The sequence below is a fragment of the Schistosoma mansoni genome, chromosome 1 (genome assembly GCF_000237925.1).
Source record: "Schistosoma mansoni strain Puerto Rico chromosome 1, complete genome".
NCBI lineage: Eukaryota > Metazoa > Platyhelminthes > Trematoda > Strigeidida > Schistosomatidae > Schistosoma > Schistosoma mansoni.
Window position 1 is genome coordinate 14,688,586 of NC_031495.1, and position 25,286 is coordinate 14,713,871.

Below are 25,286 nucleotides of genomic sequence, written 5' to 3' on the forward strand. Positions count from 1 at the left end.
ATTTTAGCTTCTCTATTCATTGGGATGCCGCAAATATATTGCTTTTAACCTCAGTTAGAAAGGTTACATTTGAAAATTTTGTATAATTTGATTGTAAAAATTGGTAACGGCTGGAATCAACTGAAGAATCATTGTTTAAGTGTAGGACAATAGGCGGTAAGCAAATTTGTACAGTAGCTCACAGACAACAGTGAATAAAGGTGACAAAATTTTAAAAAAACTAATGAATTTTTACGGCTTAATTACTGACCTGACGTTGTTGAGTGCTTCATAAATTTTAATAGTTCCAAATTTGGTCTTCTGAAGTACTGTAGACGTGGACATCGAGGAGTCTCAAACTAACAAACGATAACCGACTTCCCTACTTTTCTGTGTACTTAGTTCTCTATCTAACATCAATGAAAGGTAAAAACAATCTCTACAATAAGTACTTATCTAACAGCATTAAAACTAACTAAATACACCATGAGTAAAATATTTTCTTTATGTAACAATTGATAAATAATCACTTTAAGGAAATGAGCTATCACAGAGATGAATCTATGGAAGCTTAGTATGATGATTCAGATCATTCAGTTAGTCACTTTCTAGTGCTTCCTGATTTCAGATGACTGTTTAATTGAGGTTAGTCTGAGATTTAAACAATAAGGTTAGTAATGCCTACAAGCTCCCTACAGTAAAATGATTATATTCTGAAACAAGTTACTTGGTTGAAAATTACGATTTGTAATACAACAGATAATTCACTTAAAAATTTTGATCAATGAAAATGTACATTTTGTTAACTTGAACATGCAACCAGTACGTCTATCATAATAATGAATGTAATTTTATGCAAGAAAAAAAAACGATTTACCTATTACACCATTTCGTTATAGTTTTATTTATAAATTGAAATTATATTTTTATCAGAAGGGGTTTTTGTGGAGATTTCAGTATTTTCATAGTTGAAAGCGTGAGTCAATTGAAGCTAGACCATCAGGGAAAACCTGGAAAATTATATCTTATATCTTTGATTTCTAATAAAAAAATATACTAAACTGATTACTTGTATTATTTAAAAGGAAACAAAATCAATGATGATCATTTGAAAAACAGTTTCATTGTAGTGAACGAGAATATAAGCGAGGGCGACCGAATGTAATTAATTACATAATTATAGAACATCTTAGTAAAATATGAGAACTATACAGTAAATAATTTTGAATAAATTAAGCATTGGGTAGATTGTTATAAATAAATTAATATATTTGTAATATCCCAACGAGTAGAAAAATTAGATTTTCATTCTCTGAAGAAGTGGCTTACACTGAGTCACGAAACGTCAGAAAATCTAATTTTTCTACTCATTGGGATATTACAAATATATTAATTTATTTATACAGTAAATACTTAATTTGCGAAATGTCAATCAAATGTCTCAAACTTGACTGTTTCTTTTGTAAATGTCAACTAATTGTTTCAGACTTTACAATCCCTTTATTTCCATAGCAATTATTCACTGTTCTCGTTCTGTTTTTCTTCAATGTTCATAATCTACTGTTGCCAGACATTTCATTTTCGATTGATGATACATACAACTTATATCTATTGACATCAGTAGTACACACCACAAAATGATTGTGATACAATAAACTTGTCGCCAAAAAATACCCCCCTTATAAAATAAAAACTCTATAAATTCAAGTAAAGGAAACAGTTTAATTAAATGTAAAATACCTTGTTTACATTATGAATGAACGATTTTCTAACTAAAGTGAAATGTGTTTCTTTTTGAAATAAAAGACGTTTTACCTGGTATATGGAAACATAAACAGTTTTTCCTATTTCATCATTAAAAGAAGAGAAAAAAAAGAGGCATTTATAGATCTTTTCATAATATAATACCCATTATCAAGAAATTGTATCATTAGTCATCTACAGTAAAAGTATCATGTTGTTGTTGTTGGTCGTCTTGTGTTTTTTTGTTCTTCTTATTCCATGAAATATTACAGCATAAACAACAAACTTTTAGATGATAAATGTCTCATTCAAATTTAGAGAAAGTTAATAATCATACTGAATAGGAATAGAAAAACAAAGAACTTATTTAAATGAAATATAAACATGGAAGTTTTATTTTAACCGCAAAACACAATTGAGTATATTATTACACAGTTCTCCTTATTCTTCTTCCTATCATTATTAAAACAAACATGGAACAGTTTTATATAAATTAGATTTTTTTTCTGACGTTTCGTGACCCAGTGTGAGCTACTTCTTCAGAGAATAAATAACCAAATTAAAATTAATCCAGTTTTGTAAAATGACCAAATAAATTAACTACTTATGAACATTGATATCAAATGATTTATTCATAAAGTATGATATCTTATGTTCGTTTCGTAAGTTAATACATGAAACAAAATAGATTAAAATGATAATCATCTGGAATTGTTGAAAGACAAGGAAAGAAAACAAGCAATACTTTTACATAACTATCTAATAATAAGAATTAGTAAATTTCCCAGTGTTTATGGGTTTTTTCTTCCCCTCAAATACAATTACTTTCTTTGATTCTCTTTGTTATATCGATTGCCTGAGTGCCCTCTTTAATATGTATGATGTGATAAGACCGCCAATTAGAGAGGAGTGAATTATCGATCACAGAAATGATACACGAAAGACCGTATGAGCAGTCTTGAGTACTTATCAGTCCTGCTTTCTGCCTAGCCCAGCCAGTTAAGTCCGGAACATCAATAACAGCCTCTGTAATATAAATCATTATTCCCAGACATACTGGGTTTATATATCAAACAAACTGACCACATCGTACCATAAAGTAGAAAATAATATTTGTACAAGATTTGGCCAAATGTGGCTATGAATAAGGGAAACAGTAATTAATAGACTGGGGATAACTCAGGAATGGTAAATCAAATAATAATAGTCTATGGTTCAAAATGCAGCTCATAATAAAAGGAACATTATTATGAATAATTAAGTTACTTAACACTTATACAATAGGAAATATATATGTCATATTGGTCCATAAATAGTTCTCTAAGTTACCATTCGTAATTCTACACGGGATATAACACTCTTTAGAACCCCCACTAACTTTATAAAAACATGAATGCTCATTCTTTGTTTCCTTTTCGTTTGTTTTTAGAAAATAAACGGTTGTCTTTTGTGTTAATTATATAAATTGTTGAAACTATTACATAACTTCATTTCTTGACGATTTAACAATACAACATTTGTCTTATTTAATCCTTGAAAACATTCGAAAAATTTGACTATTTTGAAATAATCCCCTTCTATTTACAGGCTATAATATTCAATATCGGAAACCTTTGCTTACTCTATTAAATTATGCAATATTACTTCATTTTCATAGATTTTTATATTCGGTACTTTAAGAAGGTTGACTATCTTCGGTAATTTTTTAATACTACTCTAATTTAAGATAGACTACCACATGTGAAAAAGCTACCCATAAATGTAACTAACTATATAGCTTAAGAAAGTGATACCGTTGGGAAAAACGTTTTTTTCGTCGAAACGTCTTCATTCTTTTTAAATCTCTAATTATTTAATCAACCTCTTGATTGACATTGAACTAATCATCATTTATAATAATTTTCTAACCAAAAACAGTAATGTGGTGAAACAATTATTATTTAATAATTGAATTCAAGAGTCAATTTACGCCAGACCACCATTGAAAACCCTGAATCCATCCAGTGCATTCAGGTTTTCAATAGTGATCTATATTAAATCGATTCATGAATTCAACGATTAAATTACTACAATCTCCACAAACCCCCTTTCTGAAAATTATTATATTTCGAATTACATTTTATGGGTTAATTTATCTAATAAAAGCAGTTTATCGGTATTGAGTGGATAAATTTAAATTAATTTTAATAACAAAAAAAACATTCTTTTGGAGAAAAGTTATAAAAAAAAGTAAAAATTAACTGGTATTTTGTCATGGCATGTAAATCTTCTACAATGTATATCCAGACTACTCTTAATAAGATAGCTTTCTTTGAGGTATTCAATCAGTTATAAACAGCAAGGAATTGAGTATATATCTGCATCGGTTCAAGTTACTACATTATATTAGACAACGAGATAAAATTACCAGATTGATTGTCACAGTAGTAAAAGGATGTATCTGCACCATTGTGATCGATTCTGAGCCATGTCACTCAAAGTCTCTACTCATTAGTTATAAAAATCGCTCGGACCATAATCAGATGGTCTGTATCTACTCATCCGGTGGAGATCAATAGACAACAAATTAATGGACTGATGCTGAGTCTTGGTTTGGGAATCCTCAGCTTTCTAACAATCTACTAATACTACATCAGCCGAAATCATACTTACAGATAGGCATAATTTAGTTTGCGTAACCGAGACCCTAATCACCTTAGTCGATGAAGATATTTTATTTCACCAGCTGAAATGTCATCTTTATCTACTAACCTCAGCTGCACATGTACTAGATTTTGATTATCAAACGAACACCTTGACTTCACCACAAATGATGAAAGTTAACAAAAGCTGTGCTGAGATTTTAAAGTCTCACAACAATCATAATTACAAATAATCAAAGAATGAAACAGCAACTTGTCAAAAACACTAAACTTAAAATATGGTTTATCAAAAATTGATTGAATTTTACAAATATTAACCTTTCTATGTCGAGTCACTAAACTAGTGTTAAGAGTTTTCCATGTAACGTCCATACTTTTAACTTGATGTGTTTAGAAATTTCAGGCTCAAACAGTACGATAATTCATCACACTTGTATTTACCTGTAATTCTCCGGGTAGTACTAGTTTGTCATTATATGTCTTTAATTTAAAGTACAATTCTAATTTCATGTTTAAAATTACTGAACATTGTTAGATGTAATCTAGCTTGACTTAGGATGAATAATTTTAGTATAATATCGGTCTAAGCATTCGGCAAGTTTAATAGGTTCCATGAACTTACCAACATCTTAGTTAGTTACTTATACAACAACCTGAAAACATTCTTACTATTCGTAAGATATTTGTAATGTTCTAGCAGACAGAGATGCAAACTTACAACTTATTAAGAACAGATCAAGTTTAAAAAAATTAAAGAAATTGTGAAATGTTTGAAATGGTATAACTACACATACATAAAATTAAATATGTTTATTAAGCGCATAGTTTTTATCCGAATAAAAATACTTATCATAACGATTTACTTACTCAACCAAATTGATTAATCCAGTACTACAAGACCAATGCAATAAAGGCATTCCTGCAGATCTCCATGAATGATATTCTAATCCATGTGCAACTAATGCTTTAATAACATTTTCATCACCACCACCACGCATAGCAAAATGTAATAAAGTAGTTCCAAATTGATCAGTATGATTAACATTACCACCATGTTTTGCAAATGTACCAACAGCTTCACTATCCGATCGCATACATGCACTTTGTAATGATGCAGTTAATATATCAGTTGGAACTTTATGTTTACTTAAATATTTATCTAATCCTTGATAATCTTTTACTTGAATAAATGCATTAATAACTCGTGCTGGACTACCTCCACTTGAAACAGCGCCGGCAATTTTAGCTGCTACTATACGTTTTCCTTCAGATGTAGTCGAATTATTATCTGTAATCGACATTTTTTTACAAAAAAAACTAGTTTATCTTCAAAAATTCATTTAAAAAACGTGTATTTAATTTGTAAATAAGAATTCGTTTAATAACTTTGATATTGAGGAAAGTTGTTATGTTGAAATGGGTTGAAATTACAGTCATAAGTAAACTGTATTTATTGCATTATTGTAAAGTAGTCATAGGCGCTATGAATCATATTTATATAGATACAAGCTACAAAAAAATGTAAATAAATTCGGTTAAATTAGCTATTTGATTACTGGTCCATTTTTTTTTCGTACTACATGTCTGTTAATGTTGTTATGATTACTGTTGTGTGTTTTACACTTTCATCTCCTATAGGCTTATTTACATATATATGTACATTGGATTAGTTAGAGAGAAAAAAAACAAAAACAATAACAAACTACATTCGACCTGATGTGTCTTGCTTTCACTCAGATAATATGTATATATAAATTCACAATGACATAGATTATTTTCTCCCTATTTATCCCTTGACTACTGACAAGATGATATTGTGCTATTTAGTACAATTTTCAGTAGATACATGAGATTACAGTGTAAATGTAAAATATTCATACGATGTATGATTATTATTATTATTATTGTTATTATTATTATTATTATTATGTAATGATACTTCATGTAGGTTTTTAATAAAACAACAACAGCAATTATGAAATGATGAACATTACCATTTCGCTGTTCTAATTAAATTATTGAAAAATTAGTGAATAACGATATATATTGATTGACCTATTAACTAATTTCATGGTAACTAAAATTCAGTTGAGTTTATTGAGAATGACAAAACTGTGAACGATAAAACTGACAGAACTAGATCATGGCCCATTGTACATCAGAAGTTCTAAGTTACAAAACTGTCGTTCGTTTGAACATACCCTGTCGGAACGGTGATATTCATAATGTTTAAAAATAAAAATTCTAATCTATTTCATCATGTCATAACTCATCTTTTAAATACTTAAATGAATCAATGTCAAAAGATAATAAGCAGTAAATAAACTTGCTAATCAGTCTCAATATAATTACATGCAAATATTCTTTATTAAAAATAATGCGAAGTCATACCAGTTTAGACTAAATACTTACACACATGGTGAAAAATTTATCGTTTTCGTTTCAATTAAGAATAGTTTTTTTCATTGTTTTATTTAGACTTATCTCAGTTCTGAATCTTTTGCAGACTAAGCTTTTAATTTGGTACTATTTAATGGTGACTGACAGCTGGGTAGTAAAGATAAAGTAATTTCACATTCAAAGGTGGATGTTTTCGTTAGATTCTATTTTTGGTAGTACTTAATAGTAACTAGTTAAGTCATAAAGTAATTGGATTTTGTTGTATTTAACTCACTTTATTATCAGAAGGGATTTTTGTGGATATTATAGCAATTTTAATAGTTGAGATAATGAGTCAGTTAAAGCTAAACCTCCATGGAAAACCTGAAAGCACTGGATGGTCGCTTCGTCCCACTGTGGGACTCTCCAGCAGTGCGCACCAACGATCCCACCTCTCGAGATTCGGACCCAGGACCTATCACTTTCGCGCTCGAGCGCTTAACCTGTAGATCACTAAGCCGGCTCACTCGTGACTGGCTTCAAGTGCTCTGGTAGGACTGGTAGGTCCTTGGTTCGAATCTCGAGAGGTAGGATCGTGGATGCGCACTACTAAAGAGTCCCACAATAGGATGAAACAGCCGTCCAGTGCTTCCAGTTTTTCCACGGTGGTCTAGCTTCAACTGACTCATGAATTCAACTATAGAAAAATATTACTAAAATCTCCACAAAATCCTTTCTGCTGACATTGAATTGTTCAATGGTTTGAAATAAATCATAATTCAGTACGAACATCACTTAATAAATATGTAAAATTATTGATGATACATGAAATACTTTTCATTCAATACGTTTGTAAATTTTAATAACTTCCGGTAACTCACAATAATCTAGAACATTTAACCAAGCCTGACTATTAAAATAATGGATTAGTTTAAAAGAGCAAATAAATCCCTATTAAAATTATCTTAAACTCAGTTGCAGTCATTGTTGCTGTTACTTGTTTCAAAATAGTTTCTTTATATGATGTCAAAGCTTCAATTTTAGCTTATTTCTTGAACTGTCAATGAGAGTTCCTTATTATTTTGGTTCTATTAAGTCATATTGTCTAGAAGGTCAATTAGTCAGTTACAAAGTAGGACCAGGCACATACATCCATCTATCCAAGTTACCACACCTCATTAGCACAACAAAATGAATACCAAATTCATAGAAGTAGTTACTTCAATGGTACTAATATATAAAAGAAAGATGTCATATAAGGATATGATACAGGAAGAAAGAATTAGTTCGTAGAAAGAAACATATAAAGCAATTTTAATCTCCAAGTTAAGGAAAAAACGAAGAGCGTATACACCTAAGCCATTGTGACGGATTCCGAAACATGTCATCAGGAGTCTCCAACCATTGGTTACGACAGTCACACGGACCCCAACCAAGTAGTCTACATCTACCAACATAACTCAGACTAGAAATTAGTGACTTCAAGGACTGATGCCACGTTTCTATTTGGCCACCTCCTTCTTTCTTCCAACCATCTCCAACACTAGTCAGCTTTGCGCGTCGTGGTAATCGGTGTATAAGCATACGTAACATGTCTTGAAGGGTTCGATGATGTCAAATGAAAGAAGATGAAACAATTCTGTAGTATTCCTTTCGACTACAAACCATAAAATAATTGTATTTTCAAGTCGTTTTTTATTTCATTAGCATATGACACATGAAAGATGCTCTTTACAGCTAGCTGAAAAAGAAATTATAAATCAAATTATTTGTGTGGCGCATACATATTTGGTGCCTCCTTGTACCAATGTTTATGTGTTTAAATAAATAAAAAATAAACAGTAAGAAAACACAAAGTATTGCTACATAAAGTAACTCTCTCTCTCAATCTTGAAAAGTTTCTTCATCAATAACTAAGTTTAAATTGAATAAATTAAATTTTACAAAACCAAAGAAAAGATTATATTTCGTCAGATAAACTGTTCACTCGAATGTTATACCCCTTCATTAATAAGACCGTTATTACCAGTTCTTGGAATAAACCGATTCCTAGTTCGTAATGCTCATCATCATTTCTGTTTACTTGCTGTGCTCCTGACTTCGTCTACCACTACTTACCATTATTTCTTTAACATAACTTTGAACATTGATCGTTTGATTAGACATGGTTGATGATTTAACCTTGTAAAACAACATAATGCTCATATGATATTTCAATTAAAAATACTTGCTGAAACTTTCGATGCATGTACTTGAAGTTAAATCAAATAACTGCCTCATTCCTGTTAATTGATCCTAGCCTGATTTTGAGATATCAACACAGAATTTATCACGTAGATTATTACTGACAACCAATTTATATTATCTTACTTACTTACTTTACTTACTAACACCTGTTACCCCTCGTGGAGGAGCATAGGTCGCCCACCAGCATTCTCCACCCAACTCTGTCCTGGGCAATCTTTTCCAGTTCTTTCCAGTTGTTATTCATCTTTTTCATATCTGCTTATTCCTTCAACTCCCAGAGCAGAGTTTAAATGGTCTGAACTATTTTTTCTGGTTAGCGTTCTTTTAGCGAGTTAGTTTTTCTACAGGATGGGTTCGCTAACCCTATGCCCAACCCTCCTCCTGTACCCGGGCTTGGGACCGGCAGTAACTCTAAAAGAGCTGCAGGCGGAGTTAATTTATATTATCTAAATAAATATTATATGCACTCTTTCACAAAGTCCTCAATAAAAGAGAACAAATCGAACTTTTGACATAAACAAAATAAAAAGTATTCGTTCCCTGGGCCTTACATTAAATTAGTAAACGTTCTTATTTGATACTGATTAAAAAATCGCTGTTAAATGTGCTTTTGCACAGTGAATGGTGACTAAATCACTGACATTAAGTTTTCATATGATATATATAATCATGAAAAACTAATCACACTTTTCTAATATTTAGCCCCTGAATGCAACAGAACTACAGTTAAAACTATATAAAGCATGTGCCACGAATTCACTAACAGAAGTCTGTTGAATAAATCCACAAAAATATAATATTTTAATTCGGTTACAAGATTCTTTTCACTATTCTTAAACTTAAGTAGATATGAAAAACTCGTTGATATCATTCAATTTAACAACATCTATGGTATAGAAAATCTTAATTTGGATGGTAAAAGAAAAAACACCAACCTAGAAGTTTCACACTGATTCGCAAGTTTTATATTAATATCCATTTAGATTTTTCCCTTACATGTTATTTTAATAATGTACATGCACAATAATACATATAATACAGTTCTAATATAGTCTAGTTCTATCAAGCTATATGAAATTGTAGACAGGGGAAGTATTGATTTCTTCTCCTGTCATAAATATTTTACAGATCAGCAATTGGTGATTTTTTTCTTAGTGCAAAACAGAATTCCATTTTTGAAAATGACACTGATTACAACTATCAGTTCATAATTATAGAATAACTGGTATTGTCTTGAATGCCTAGTCTAAATATATTTCAATAGAAGTCATCAATCAAATTGTATTAAAATTATACCAATATAGAATAGATAGTTTTTTTAATAATAAACACAAATAAGGTTCATCATTCATAAATGTTTAAAACGGTCTTTCATTTCATCCTTTTGACTCATTTTTTCTTCTAAAATAAGGAAATACTTTTTTTCCATGTTATATGGAAGTTAACAGTATATAAAAACTTTCGTTTAAATTTGATCGAATAGTTTCATAATATATGGGCGCCAAGTTGATGATGTAAGACATTCAAGAAGAAGAATGTATTTATAAAACCTCAGGGAATAAATTCAAAGTAAATCCAACATCTTCAAAGTACTATAGTGTAATATTCAGAGAGTTTAATTCTATTCAAGGTTTATTGATTTCGAGTGCTGAATAAATTAATGTTGAAAGTTTTATTTTCTTACTTTAAAACGTTAAACATTCCTAGAAAGTTAAAGGGAAACTAGAATGTAACATGATAAAATTGTCCAACCGACAATGATTTTATCATAGTCAACCATTCATTTTCACCTGTTATGAAATCAAGTTCAGTATTCAATATTTTAAGTTTATTCATAAACTTTGAAATTGAATTTCTATGTTCATTGTACAATGTTTTTTCATTACGTTTAGAAAAAAATGAAATTCATTTATTTTCATTAATTAGTTATGAATTATTGATTTATCATAAAACATACTTTCATGATAATTGTACTACACGTAAATGAGGGGGTTGTTTAACTTTAAAGATTCTTTTTGATTTTCAATACAATAAAGAAAAAACTATTGAAAAGGAATAAATCTTCAAACTACAAGTTATGATGGTACATAGTTTTCATTCATTCGATCATCAAGACTCATGATTGTAGTAATTAGTCTTTATATGGGATTCTAATAAACTTCATGGATGGTAATCGTTTGTAACATAACCGAATATATTGCGTTTATTTATTGGAGACAATGACACTAACATTGTAATTAAAAAGCATGACAATATCAAAAAAGTATGTTTTAATTACTACACAAATAGATTTATTCGTATGATTCATAATAATATTACTGTAATAGAGATAATTAAAGTTCTGTTTTCATGCATTCAAGTTTTCTACTCTCTTTAGTAGATTCTTTGCATTGTCTATAAGACTCTGTCATGAAATAATAAGAAAAAAGGAAAACTATGAGTCAATATAAAATAAATTCAATTTGTTAACAAAACTACTTAAATAAACTAGTGTAAATAATACAATTACAAATTATCGTGGATGAACACTACTGAAAAGTCCCATAATAGGACGAAATGGCCGTCCAGTGCTTACAGGTTTTCTACGGTGGTCTTTTTTCAATTGACTCATGATTTCAACTATATATACAAATTATTACACAAATAAAACTATAAAGCACACACACATTGAAATCAGGAAATTTCATTTTAAAAAATAACATAACAGAAATTAAGTATACAGATTAAACTTTTACACAATTTGTTTAAATTCATCTAACAATAATAAAGGTTAAAGGTTATTTTAAATATTTAAATAAGTAATGTTTTGCAAAAAAAGGATAAAGGACTCAGTAGCTGAGTGGATAGCGCTTGAAGGGAAAGGTACTGGGTTCGAGTCCCAGGGTGAACATCAGCGCTGAGATGCAGGTACACCAAGCTGACGAATCCAAAATAGGACGAAACATGCGTCAAACTGGATTCCACTGCTAGCCACTATCCATCTTTTCTCATAAACTATTAGTTGTTTAACTTTAAATTATTCCAATGTACGCTACAGAACTAGATTTTCCAATTATATAATAAGAAAATATATGATGATAGTCCATATCATCTATGAACAGCTCATTTCAAAAGAATCAAAAACGTTATCTTAAACATATTTCTAGACTCATATTAGGTATTTATGTAGATGTTTTATTATGTGATTTGGATAGTTTGAGAGTAGTTTCTATGACATATCAACACAATGACTATCTTAAATCAGTTTACAAATGTTTTCTTTTATTTAGTAACTCCACAGTAGAATGGATCTATGTTTCAACAAAGAACCTTCAGATTGTGATTCAGTTTACTATTTTCACTTCACGACGAATTTATATTTGAAATGAGTTTTCACATATCTTCATATAATTTGCACTGTCAATCTTTGATATACTTTCATAGGGTCATTTAAATTGGTTCCCCACTTTCTTTCTTTCATGAAAACGAAGTTTTTTTTGAATTTCATTTTTTGATAACAAAAAAACACCCAGAACCATAAATGATGAAGGAGATATAAGTTAACTGTTTACTTGTTTTGTTATATAATCCATTACATAAAATCCAAGCTATAAAAATGTGATTTAGTTATTTTCATCATGATTCTTTTTTCTCTATACACTATCATTATCGATCTGAAAAATGATGCGACAAAGTAATGAGAGAAAATATGAGATTAAAGCAGCTGTTTGTCTACTTTCTGAGTATGTCATATGATTAAACAGCTGTTACTTCAATGGAAACTCCCATTGAAACATCAAACTATTCGAATTCATTATGACACTGTATGATTAAATAAATTTTTTTTCAAATTGTTGAAAATCAACTTAATTTATTTATATCTGTAGGCGATATAAACTGATGCAATACAAAGTAATCTATTTTTAATTTTATATAACTCATAAACAATAAAACAAACAATACCAAACTGAGTAATATTATTCAACTAATCAACATTCACTGGCCAGATACCATGAGCAACAGCCTTTTATGGGAGAGGACAAACCAGCTTCTAGCTGAAGAAGAAATTAGGGAAAGACATTGGAAGTGGATCGGACATACATTTAGGAAATCACTAAATCATCATCCCTAACTTGGAATCCGGAAGGGAAGCAAAAAATAGGAAGGACAAAGAACACATTACGAAGCAAACATGAAAAAAATGAATAACAACTGGAAAAGATTGCTCAGGATAAGGTTGCATGCAGAATGCTGGTGAGCGGACTATGCTCCTCGACGAGGGGTAACAGGCGTAAGGAAGTATTCATTTAACACTGTCTAAAAGCGATTGATTGACAATTAATAACCGATACTGATTGACAATGTAAAGTGTAGTTTTACCATTAATCGAATACATTAAATTTTAATACCAACCATATATGACCAGAAATTGAACTTTCTTTCCTTTTATTTTGATAATGCTGTTCTCATTCTAGTAATTATACAGTATTTATAAAAGCTATTGTATCACTCATTTGTACTAAATGATTAAGAGGCAGTGTTAATTATTTTTGTTTCAGTAGTAACTTTCTAATTCTGTTATCTATTACTGGCTTTCATCAGTTATAATCTAATTGATTTATTTTCGAATCATATTAATGATGAACAATGACTGAAACGTTGGTATCTTCACAATTTTATTTTAAAAATAAAAATTATAACCGCTGAAACTATGAGTCAATTGAAGCCAGACCATCAATTGACTCATGGTTTCAACTTTGAAAAATACTAAAATCTCCACAAAACCTCTTCTAATTATAACCGCCTTAAAGTTAAGCAATTAGACATTGAACAAAACGCTATGATTACTGATCCGAATAGCAAACAAATATTGACTGGAAGTAATAATAATCTACCGTTTGTTAGTACACAGTATTGAAAAAAGAAACACAAATTCAAAAATCTAAATCAAACATTATTAAAATCTAAACAAAAATCTACTAAAAGAAAACCAAAATCATTTCATTAAAGTCATGTTGGATTTTCTTTTCATTTTTCTGTATTTTTTCTTGTTATCATGCATATGTTCAGCATATTGTGTTGTACTTTTATCTTAATGACTTACTGCTGGTCGATATTCACGATCATTGTACTCACTTACAACTATGTTTAACTATGTTAAATTTGAAAATGTTTTGTTACTTTTTAAAAACAAAAGCTGCAACTAATAATAATTATCAGTATGGGGTTGTAGAGATCATTAAGTTTTTGAATGAGATCATGAATCGATTGATGTTAGACCACCATTAAAGATCTGGATGCACTGGACTAGCGTTTCGTCCTATTACGGGACTCCTCGACAGTGGGCATCTACGACCCCACTCGCGAGATTCGAACCCAGGACCTCCGGTCTCACGCGTGAACGCTCAACCTCTAGACCACTGAGCTGGCATCCAGTGGTGCTGATGTCTAACCTCAACCAATCCACGAAATTGCGCGACCATCTTCCATTGTACAGAGGTAGATGCCTGTCTCTACCTGACATGGACTGACTCCACTGGTCACAGCTTCTCACTAGAACTCCGAGAATTCCCTCAAGACTTTAATGATGATTAAAGTCACCAAAGTAATAGCAGTAGTATTAACAATATTGATGATAACGCTAACTTGATACTTTAGTCAAATAATTTGTTGCGAATGTATTCATTTTTGGTATAGTTTTTATCCTACACTCACATTATTTGAAGAATTATTGACAACTAAGGAGTATTTAACTAATTCTTCACTCATGTTCCATAAGAGGTTGTGTAAAAAATAATCAATGGGCGCTGCTGACCAATTGCTAAGTTGAACAAAAAAATATTTAAAATTGAACGATTCTTGAAAGTTCTACAATTGATAGTGTGGTGTGTGCCACTAATGTCGATAAATATAAGTTTTATGCCTGGCGACAGGTTAAGAAGTTCGAAGAGAAGAGAACGAGAAGAGAGAGTGGTTGGTGCGGAAACGAAGGAACAGTCAAGTCTGAGACGACTGATTGACATTTTGCAAACGAAGCATTTACTGTATGGTTCTCAGATTTTATTAAGAGTTTCTGTAACGTTGTACTGAAGTTTGTTTGATTATCTGCACTGGTGTTCTCGTTCACCATAATAATATCACCTTCATGAAATCTAGCTCGAAGTCCATACTTTGTTGACGTGACTGGTCAAGAGTGGATAGTTGGTACTTTACCTTTTAGAATAGATAAACTGTGAATAGTACAGGAATTCGAGACGTTCATTTCGTCCCGTGTAAAGTTTAATCAGTTGAACTTATTTTCATCCCAGTGTTGCTATTCACACTGTAACCTAAACCTGATACCTTTCGCCTTAATTCACTGGGCTACTAAGTTTAGAGACCAACTAGTCTATAATTTTAACTTAACTGTTCTGAATATCAACAAAGGAATAATCCAGTCCATAGAATGATAATAATTTTCTTTGTAACCATAAGGTACTTAGAAACTTCGATATGAATTGTACTTATCATAATTTATATACGAAAAAGACAATCTGAACAAATAATATTTACTGCAATTGATTATCTTTGGGTTACTTAACATTTATGAATATTCAATCTAATCTAAATTAAATTTACAGCTCTGAATCACCTTTAATTGTAATTATTTTATTACCTACAGGTTACTTAGATGCCGCGTATTTTTAAAAAATAAAATAACATAAAACAATTTACAATGATCAACTTTTAAAGGCACCTTGTTCTCCAATATGAGCGGTTTAATTATGAAGCTTTCATTATTTTCCTAGACAATATCATCGGTAAATAATTCAAGAAGAATCATGTACCAATAATGTAGGCTAGAAAGACAATAAAACCTTGAGGACTAAATAATCCACTACTGAAGAAAACACTTTCAAGATTAAGAGCTTTAAGGGAGAGACTAAACTATGTGGACGAGCCAATCAGAAGCTTTCGCGGGTTTTCAAGGTCACAGCGCCAAGTTCGGTACCTGATGCTTACGTACGGTCGGTATACAACGGATTTTAGAGAAGACGTGATAATTCAGCGTCTACAAGAGGAGTGATCATAAGATTTTGGCGCGAAATTCAATCATCCATTTGGATAAATAGAGTTTCAGCATTATAGCTGATGTCAGTTCGTGATGAAAACCCTAAGTATAATTCCTAACCTTAACCATGAGCTGTAAATCATAATTTGAATTCTTCACACAGGTTTATAACCTTATTTAGTCTTAGTTATTATGTTGACACTCTCAGAGTCACCCTAGCGTCGCTCAAAGGTCGTCCATAATTTATAGTCTCATCCTTAACCCTAAACCATAACCCTAAACCTTAACTCTAACCCTAAACCCAAAACCATACCAACATACCAACAACATTGAAGCTATGTCGTCGAGGCTGAAAGAATTTTTGAAACCTTATCATGGTTCCAGAGGTCGACTACTATGGAGCCACATGGATGAGTTCCTGTACCGGATGCACTATGATTTTAGAACTCCTGAACCTATATCTAACCTTGATAAGTTTTTGAGTCATGTGAAAGAACAGTATCCCCTTTAATTTTTGAGTTTTGTATAATATATTTTTACTGTATACTAACTGTCTTCTGATTGGCTAATAGTTCTCAAGGTCATTTAAGATTCGTTCAAAGGTCGTCCATGTAGTTTAGTCTCGCCGCTTTAAGTTTTGTAATGATCAATGCTGTGTTTTTCGAAAATAAAATCAAATAGAAAAAGAACACATGTTTGATTGTGCGTATATAATCTTCCACCATCTGATCTGTTATCTCGTAGGCAATGACAACTATAAGCTGAAGTTATTATTTTAGATCGTCTTTTGATGATTTTTTATCATTTACCTACTTTAACTTTGATCAGGTTGTTAATGATCATTATCAGTTAGGTGAGAACTAGAGATCTGTGCAAGTAACAAAGTCGAAAAGCAAACAGGAAGACAATCAGTAGCCATATATAATTGATAAATTGATATAAGTCAGATAATCAAACCGATAAAAATAGACGTAGCTGGCTAATTGTGTTGTACTTTTCGCTTAATCTTAAGACCCTGATTTCGACCGATACATGTAAAACTGATCACATAACAATGTGCTATCTTCAACTAGGAAAATTCGCTATTTCGATGTAGGTTGTTCTCTGAGCGGGATGATTTGGTCGTGGAGCTTTCATCGTCCTTCTGAAAGGCATCATCAGCACAAACTTCGGGTAGAAGTGAAGTAAATCACATGTGGAGAAATTCAAACACTTCACTTCTACCCGAAGTTTGTGCTGATGATGCCTTTCAGAAGGATGATGGAAGCTCCACGACCAAACCATCCCGCTCAGAGAACAAACCTACATCAAAATCACCCAGCTGAGCTACAAATTTTCTCCACCATCTCAAAAATCGCTATGTCATTATTTGCAGATTTTAACAGTTCCCCTTTTTTTATCAGTTAGTGATGATAAATATGTTCAAATGAATACCATTTGTTGGCTGAATCACTTAAAATAAGTTGTTTTGTGTTTTTCTTTTTTTCATTTTTTTTATCAGTAATACACTAAGTTTACACTAATAGTACTATAGAGAGTAATAGAAATAAAATCATAGTTAATGAACTGTAAAAGCACATAATTTTCACATTAACCTGAAAAATGTATATTTGAATAGTTTGTATAAATGAATCAATACAAGTTATGCATGTACAAATGACCAGATTCAGATTTGCCAGTACGTGTATACATGATGAAATGTATAGTTTATACTTATTGGTAAAAAGCAATTACACAATCAAAACGAACCTCACTTAATCATACACGGATTTTAACAATAAACAATTTATTACAGCTATAAATCTATTATCGCCTTCATACGAATATTATCCCCTTCGTTAGTTACTGTAAAAGCAAATGACGCAAAATGTAATCCCCTATGATATCTAGGCATTCCATTTTAAAATATCTACATTACCAGTTGGAACTTTTTTCTAAGAAAAAATGTCTACAAAAAATCAGAAGAAAAATGCTTTCAACTAGACAATACAATCACCACTTATTACCAATCATGGGGATATAAATAAAACTAGTTTGGTCAACTTTCTTTTGCTGTTATAGAATGCAAACTAAATATAAGCACTTCAATCGAAAACAAAACATTGATCAAGTTAGAATCACTAGACAAGATACCGGTTCTTCGTCTTTATTTCTCATAATTGATGCTAACAGTAATTTTAAACTTGTACATTTCATGGATGTTACAAAATCTGTTGAATAAAAAACAATATGTTGATAGTTTTCAAACATTGACCTACAAACAAAAATCTGAATATATGAAATGGACAAATATATACATGATAATATTTAACATAGTGTACTGGACGCCGCTCACAAGGATGTTTGTAAGCAGACTGTAGCGGAACGTGGTGTCGAAGTTGTCACAATTTTCGAACAGAGTGAAGAGTTTCGGCGGATTGAAAGCATGGTGTTGACAGAACACTTACAGGCCAATCGAGAAGACAGTTTAGATTGCAGAATACGCTTACTACTTACTTACTTACTCCTGTTACCCTTCGTGGAGGAGCATAGGCTGTTCACCAGCATTTTTCATCCAGCTCTGTCATGCCAATCCTTTACAGTTGTTCCCAGTTGACATTCATCCTATTGATGTACGCTTCCAATTTTCGACGCAGTATGTTCTTTTGTCTTCCTTTTTTTCACTTTCCTTCAGGATTCCAAGTTAACGCTTGCTTCATGATGCCGTTTAGTGATTTCCGTAACATATGTTCTATCCACCTCTAACGTCTTTTCCTAATTTCCTCTTCAGACGGGATCCGGTTTTTTCCCACAGCAGTCTGTTGCTGATGGTATCCGGTCAACAGACATTGAGTATTGCAGGGCACACCGGAACACGCGAATGTACACTCAAAGGCTCTGTGTATGTATCATGTATATACTTTGTAACTTCGCACAATAGTATTATATAACAAAATATTAAAATTTTAAATATTTATTTTGAGGAAATGGAAATTGATATCGTTAACAAATGGTTAAACTGTAGATTATAAAACAGTTTCCATTGTAGAAATTAGAACAAGAAATATAAATAATCTTTCCATTTACATCCCACTCATGACATTTGATCCAGCTAATCTTTGTTGTTTTCTAGTAGACTAATAGTAGTTGATAAAATAAAATATTGCTTATTTCGTGTTGTCAATGGCACATATTTATTTAGGGAAAACCTATGTAACTGATAAAAGATGATACAAAACTTTATTTGATTAGATTGACTGACAGTGTGTATATGGTGGGTAAAACTTAAACTTTTACAGGGTGTGAACTTTACTTTAACATATAACAAGAATTATAGACATTCAAGTAGACAACCATAATTATTGTATTTGAACAAATTATATACAAATGTTATCCATTTTCATGCTCAAGAAAATTTCAGTATACAACTTTACCAAATTTTAATGTTATTATTCCCTTCAGTTTTTGACACATATCCCTTGTTTATTATTTTCGTATTTAAAATTGGCTTGGTAAGACAACTTTTTGTCTTCAGTGTACTACTGTATAGTATTTCATGCCTACCTTTCCAAAATTTGACCTACTTTAAACATTGAAATATTTACTTATTTTGTTATTCTATTGAAATGATAAGGGCAGACAACTAAAATTTCATATCATGATTGACTTTTGCATTTTTTTCTTTATAATGTATCGCTTAAACGAGTTTTCTGGTAGTAATATATATTTATAGCAGTACACTTTGTGAAGATTCAAACAAACAATACTAAATGAATTTAAACTTCACCCCATCGCACAAGCAAGTGACTATCAGGACTCAGTGGCCGAGTGGATAACGCGATGGCGTTTGAAGCGAAAGATACTGGGTTCAAGTCCCAGAGTGAACATCAACTCTGAGATGCAGGTACGTCCAGCTGACGAGTCCCAAATAGGACGAAACGCTCGTCAAACTGGATTCCACTGCTAGCTACTATCCATCTTTGCTTATAATGCTTGTGAAGTAAGGTTATATCGAGGAAATACGCACAGTATGCACATATGTCAATTAGAGACTGACCAGTTGCAGCCCTTAACATCGATGGGAAGATTCAAACAAACAATACTAAGTGAATTTAGTAGTACACTTTGTTCAACTATGTAAAAGAATATGACTTGTAGATAATCGATGTAAAAACTGGATTTCTAATTCATAAATCTACCTGAGTTATCTTTAGATAAATCACTGAGAAATACATGTTTCATTAAATTTATGACTTTAAACCTTATCACATCATAATCACTTACTTGAAAGATGTAATTTCACAGATGTTTATGATGCGATCGTTTTGAAAAAAATATATGCTTACTATCATTATTAGCATCATTTCAGTTATGTAACTTTCAAACATGTATAGATTTCATTTTATCGAGAAACTTATTATTTGTAGTCACTTAGTACTGTTTGCTTGAATCTTCTCATTTAGGATTGCAACTGGTCAGTCTCTAATTGACATATGTGCATACTGTGCGTATTAACTCGATATTGCCTTAATTCACAAGCATTATAAGCAAAGATGGATAGTGGGTAGCAGTGGAATCCAGTTTGACGAGCGTTTCGTCCTATTTGGGACTCGTCAGCTGGACGTACCTGCACCTTCGAGTTGATGTTCAAAACATCAATGTAACTAACACTGTATGTGAATAGAAACTTAAAACAATGATGATGAAGTAAACGTTGATGTCGTTGTTCAGAACGATAATAACTCTTCAAATTAGCTTAGAGAAACACAACAACATCAAAAACATCCGCCTGCAATATCAATCTTCACCATTATCTCATTATTTTTGTATGGATTATCAGTGCAGATACTTATTTTTTCTCCCTCCTTGTTATTTGACTTAAGTATTTAGTGTTATAGTAACTATCTTTAACTGGCAAAGTATGCTTTAAGTTAGTTTTCGTAGTTAAACTTCAGATCTTTATTCTCTAAGAAACACACAACGCTTTAAACATGATCAGTAGTATATTAACCTTAATAGTAAATCCCCAAAACCGTACACTGGCGAGTGTCCTACAAATCCATCATCCTACATTCATTTATATTTGACAAAACTTAATCATGTTTATTATCGTATTAAATATTTATTTGTGTATGTTTATCACTTATCAATAGAAAAGTAACTCATAGTTGCCCAGTTGTTCTGTCTTCTAATATCCTTTCATTTTAGAACATTTGGTTACACATCGCATCAATTAAGAAGACTGAATCATACATACGTTAACTATTTCCTTATAAAAACAATCCAATTCTTTTATGATTTCAAATAACCTCATTAATCCTCACGTCGTGAGTACCAATTATATATTTGTGATTTTGATTAATTGACTGAAGAAGCTCATACCAGTTTGCCAAATGAAACGTTTAGATTATATAGACCTTAATCTCTGAGATTGTTTCAAATATACTTTTGGCATCTAATGTCTTTTATATACTTGAAGCTCAATTTCTGTCATATTATTAGTTCAAATTTTGACAGATGTTTATATATACTAATCATTTGTATCATTACAAATTTTCTATTCAAACGTATTAAGTGATCAACCTTGCTTTTTCTCTTATACCAAGCTTCATGACCTTAATTTTTTTATTCAAAATGATTTTTCTACTGGTCTAACCTATTAAGATAGGGAACTGATTAACCTCACAGTGATTATTGCCATGACTAATATAGTTTAGAATCATCAACTTAGAATTGATAAGTTTCTTGTTTTTCTTTTTTTTCTTTTTCAAACGCCTAACAAACTTTCTTTTAAAATTATAAATAATTTGTTTATTCCCGAATTTATTGATGTACTTATGCATATACATACACATGTTAATGTGTACTACTACAACCAGTATATATTTTCATGATATGTATTAGAAAAAGTGTATTCTTTCTCAGTACTGTTGAGAGTGCATAATAAAAATTTTATCAAAACAAAAATTGTTTACGAGAATGCACAAATGTTAACAGTCCATACTAATAATTTATACTTGATGTCTCAGTTACAAAATATTCTGTTTAAATGTATATTTAGTGATGTATCAACTGGGCATAATATAAAGCACAAAACTGTATCAGGCAAACTTATCACACTTTGTAGTAGCTCGGTGAAAATCAATAAAAATAGTGTACTATTAAAATAGACAACATAAAAACACGTAGCTTTGTTTACTAAAATAGGAATGAAATATTCCAAGATATAAATCACGTAAAGATCATCTTAAGCCATGGTAAATAGTGTCTGAACGGAGAGGCTTACAACACCCAGAATAATCTAAACTAATAGTTAAGGATTGATCTCTTACTTAAAGACTATTGTCAACATGGAACACATGAAAGGAATAGTTCTGTTCCGTGATTATGTTGAAGAAATCTTATGTTCTGAACATATTAAGCGATAGTGCAAGAATATCTGGTGCGTTTCACTTTCAAAAAGAATTACAGATTGCCTTTGACAATAATGTTCCATATTCCATAGTTTTTAAGCACATTTCAGATGATAATGGTTAGTAATAAAAAAACTACAACCAAAGGCCAATATTTTATTTTTAACTTCTTCCACCTTAAATGTAAAATATCTCAACAAAAAAATTGAACAGAGCATAAATCTAACGATATTCTACTAACTACTGGAAACAATAATCTTTTCACTAAATGAAACTCTATGAGAAGTTTAAAATCTTTCTTACCATATTTCATTAGTGATGTGATTGGTTTTAGTAATGCTTCAATAACCTTTGTGTTATCAGGATGTATATTATAAATTAGATATAATATATCAAAGCCATTTTTCTTCTCTTTCTTCAGTTCGTCTTCTTCCACTTCATCAGTAAATTGTAAAGCGAAATATTCTAAAATTCATAACACAAAATAAAAAAAATAATGAAAACTGAAGAATTATATCTAAATCGTACAATTACACAAAAGTAAGTTATAAACAAATAATAATAGGTGACTGAGTGCCTTTCCTTTGTTCATCATCAACCTAGAGCCTAGAACAGATGTACATTAGCTCAAGTTCTCACATCGAATTATGTTTAACACAAGGTTAGCATAACGAGATGAATAATAATCCAATCGAAAATAATGTAGTGACAACAATAGTGAGGAAAACTGAACATTACGATCATAGTTTAAAAAGAATGGACGAAAAGGTATGTATGACGAAATGCTGGAATTCAAGATCGAGAGGTAAATTGTACTAAGTTTATAAATCAATCTGTCAACAACAAGAAACTTAAAAATATATACAGGTATATTTGTTGAATTTTAACTGAAACTGACCAACTTTCCTCCATAGTATATAAAATATAACCGTTATCGATGAACTAAAAAAACTGCCGCCATGGTTGATTGTTTTAATTAGTAAAACCAAGAAAAACAAAATATCAGTCTGACATTTAACTAACCAGTTACCACAATTGCACAATGTAAACACATTTTCCCCGATAGAAAAAAAGTTTACAACTTATCATCATGAGGAAATTCCTCAATTGGTAGTAAATTTTTCTCCTTGTCTAAATTCTGGAGGAATGAAGTATACTTAAATGCTCATAATTAGTGGAATACAAGTCCTTTACAGTAATGTATGATGTGTACAAGTTATGCTGCGAAAAAAAACTATTCAACATAGAACTAATGTGAAAACTTTGCGTCTGAAAACAAGCATTCATTAATCAATGCTGTAAATGTATTTTGTTGAAACATATTTTGTAGTGCTTCAGTCAATAAATCATGATCAGCTAAGAGCCTGGAATAAATATGTATTTACCTACATTACCATAGCATATTGGTACGACGAAATGAAAGTAAAAAAATGAATAGTAAAGCAATTGACACAGTATAGTAGCGGTGATAATGACTGAGAGTAAGCATCAAAAATTTGGCTAGTATACGGATTTTATGGAGATTGTTGAATTTTTATTGTTTACATCACTGAATACTCTTAGTTAAGCAACCAATGAATACTAAGAAGCGTTGAATAACTATTTCATTCTACTATAAGACTCAGAATTGTAAAACCACGAAAAACTACGAAAATTAAACCTAGCACCTTCGGTCTTGCGCTACTACGCTTAACCTTTAAACCCCAGAGCAGACGTTTAACGCTGTTATTGTCCAACTTTAATAGATTTACGACACTGTGTCACCCTTATACATTCCCTGTGATGTATAACTTTCACACACTCGTCATGATTGTACTCCACTAGTCACTGCCTCCTACTAAAACTTCAGGAGTTGCGTCTTGGAGCTTGTCACTAACGAGCACATGACTATTATTAGTATATGCACATTTGTGGATATGTACTAGATTTAAACAATGAAAGCTCTACAGCCTCCAACCCCCCCTAATACTGTTAATCAACTCAACTTAATTGTATAATATCATGAATTAATTGATCTAGACATATAAATCATTGGATAGCAGCTCAATAAGCTAGACATTAAACGCTCCCTTTAAAAACTTATGGTTTTGGGTTCTATACCAAATAGGATTGGGGATATACATTTGCTGAGGATTATTATACTAAGATGAAACAGCTGTTCAGCACATTCTCAATTTCAGTAATCGTCTAAATAATACCATCTCGTCATGTATACCATAACAAAATACTTTATTTAGGCTAACTATACAATCAGAATGATAACAATGAATCATCTTAAAATAGGATGATAATATTTCGGAGAATACACTGTTCTATCAACTGACTACTTTCAAATAAAATACTTCAAAGAGAAAAAATTCATACGGGTTCTAGAAAACAGAAATGAAAAAACTAACTAGTGAAGATGAGGTCTAGAATACCTAGTTTCTCCAATCCTCACATATCATATAAGAGGATATATTAGGACTTCTGACTTAAACTTCAACAGTTCATTAATTTCAACCTTAATTTATTAAAATAAAAAAGGAAAATGATATAATTATTTAATTTAATCAATGCATCGATAACAACACTTTCAATTTTCAAAGACTTTACAGGTTCTCCACTTATTTTTTTTAGAATATAATCATTACAATCAGAAAGGGTTTTGTGGAGATTTCAGTATTTTCATAGTTGAAATCATAAGTCAATTGAAGCTCCTCTTCTTCTGTTTTCCTAATATTTATTGACTGTCATGTGGTCTTTTAATTGCTATTTTATACATCATTATCATCATAATTCTATACTCTTTTTATCTCTTTTATTCTTTTTTTATTTTTATTTTCTTATTTTCATTACTTTCTTCCTCATTTCTCAATCACTATAATTTTGAAC

At 31.0% G+C, this 25,286-nt stretch overlaps 2 protein-coding genes and 1 non-coding gene across 3 annotated transcripts in view; 1 reads left to right on the forward strand and 2 right to left on the reverse strand.

Moving 5' to 3' along the window:
- Positions 1 to 5,227: 5,227 nt before the first annotated feature.
- On the reverse strand, positions 5,228 to 5,665 carry Smp_035120 (hypothetical protein; the record flags this gene model as incomplete). Its single annotated transcript, XM_018793378.1, has 1 exon — positions 5,228 to 5,665. One exon carries the CDS (start codon positions 5,663 to 5,665, stop codon positions 5,228 to 5,230), a length of 438 nt encoding a protein of 145 aa, XP_018647896.1.
- A 5,658-nt stretch (positions 5,666 to 11,323) lies between these two features.
- Smp_141180 (hypothetical protein) overlaps positions 11,324 to 25,286 on the reverse strand; it is a gene marked incomplete at both ends in the record, with an annotated part of 41,123 nt that continues 27,160 nt past the window's right edge. Inside the window, 2 exons of the mRNA XM_018793379.1 lie at positions 11,324 to 11,394; positions 22,716 to 22,877. Of these exons, the coding sequence (XP_018647897.1) occupies positions 11,324 to 11,394; positions 22,716 to 22,877 (233 nt within the window). The remainder of the gene's footprint in view (positions 11,395 to 22,715; positions 22,878 to 25,286) is intronic.
- Positions 19,817 to 19,883, forward strand: Smp_tRNA_00852_Gln_TTG.1.1. The gene has a single exon. It is a non-coding gene (tRNA).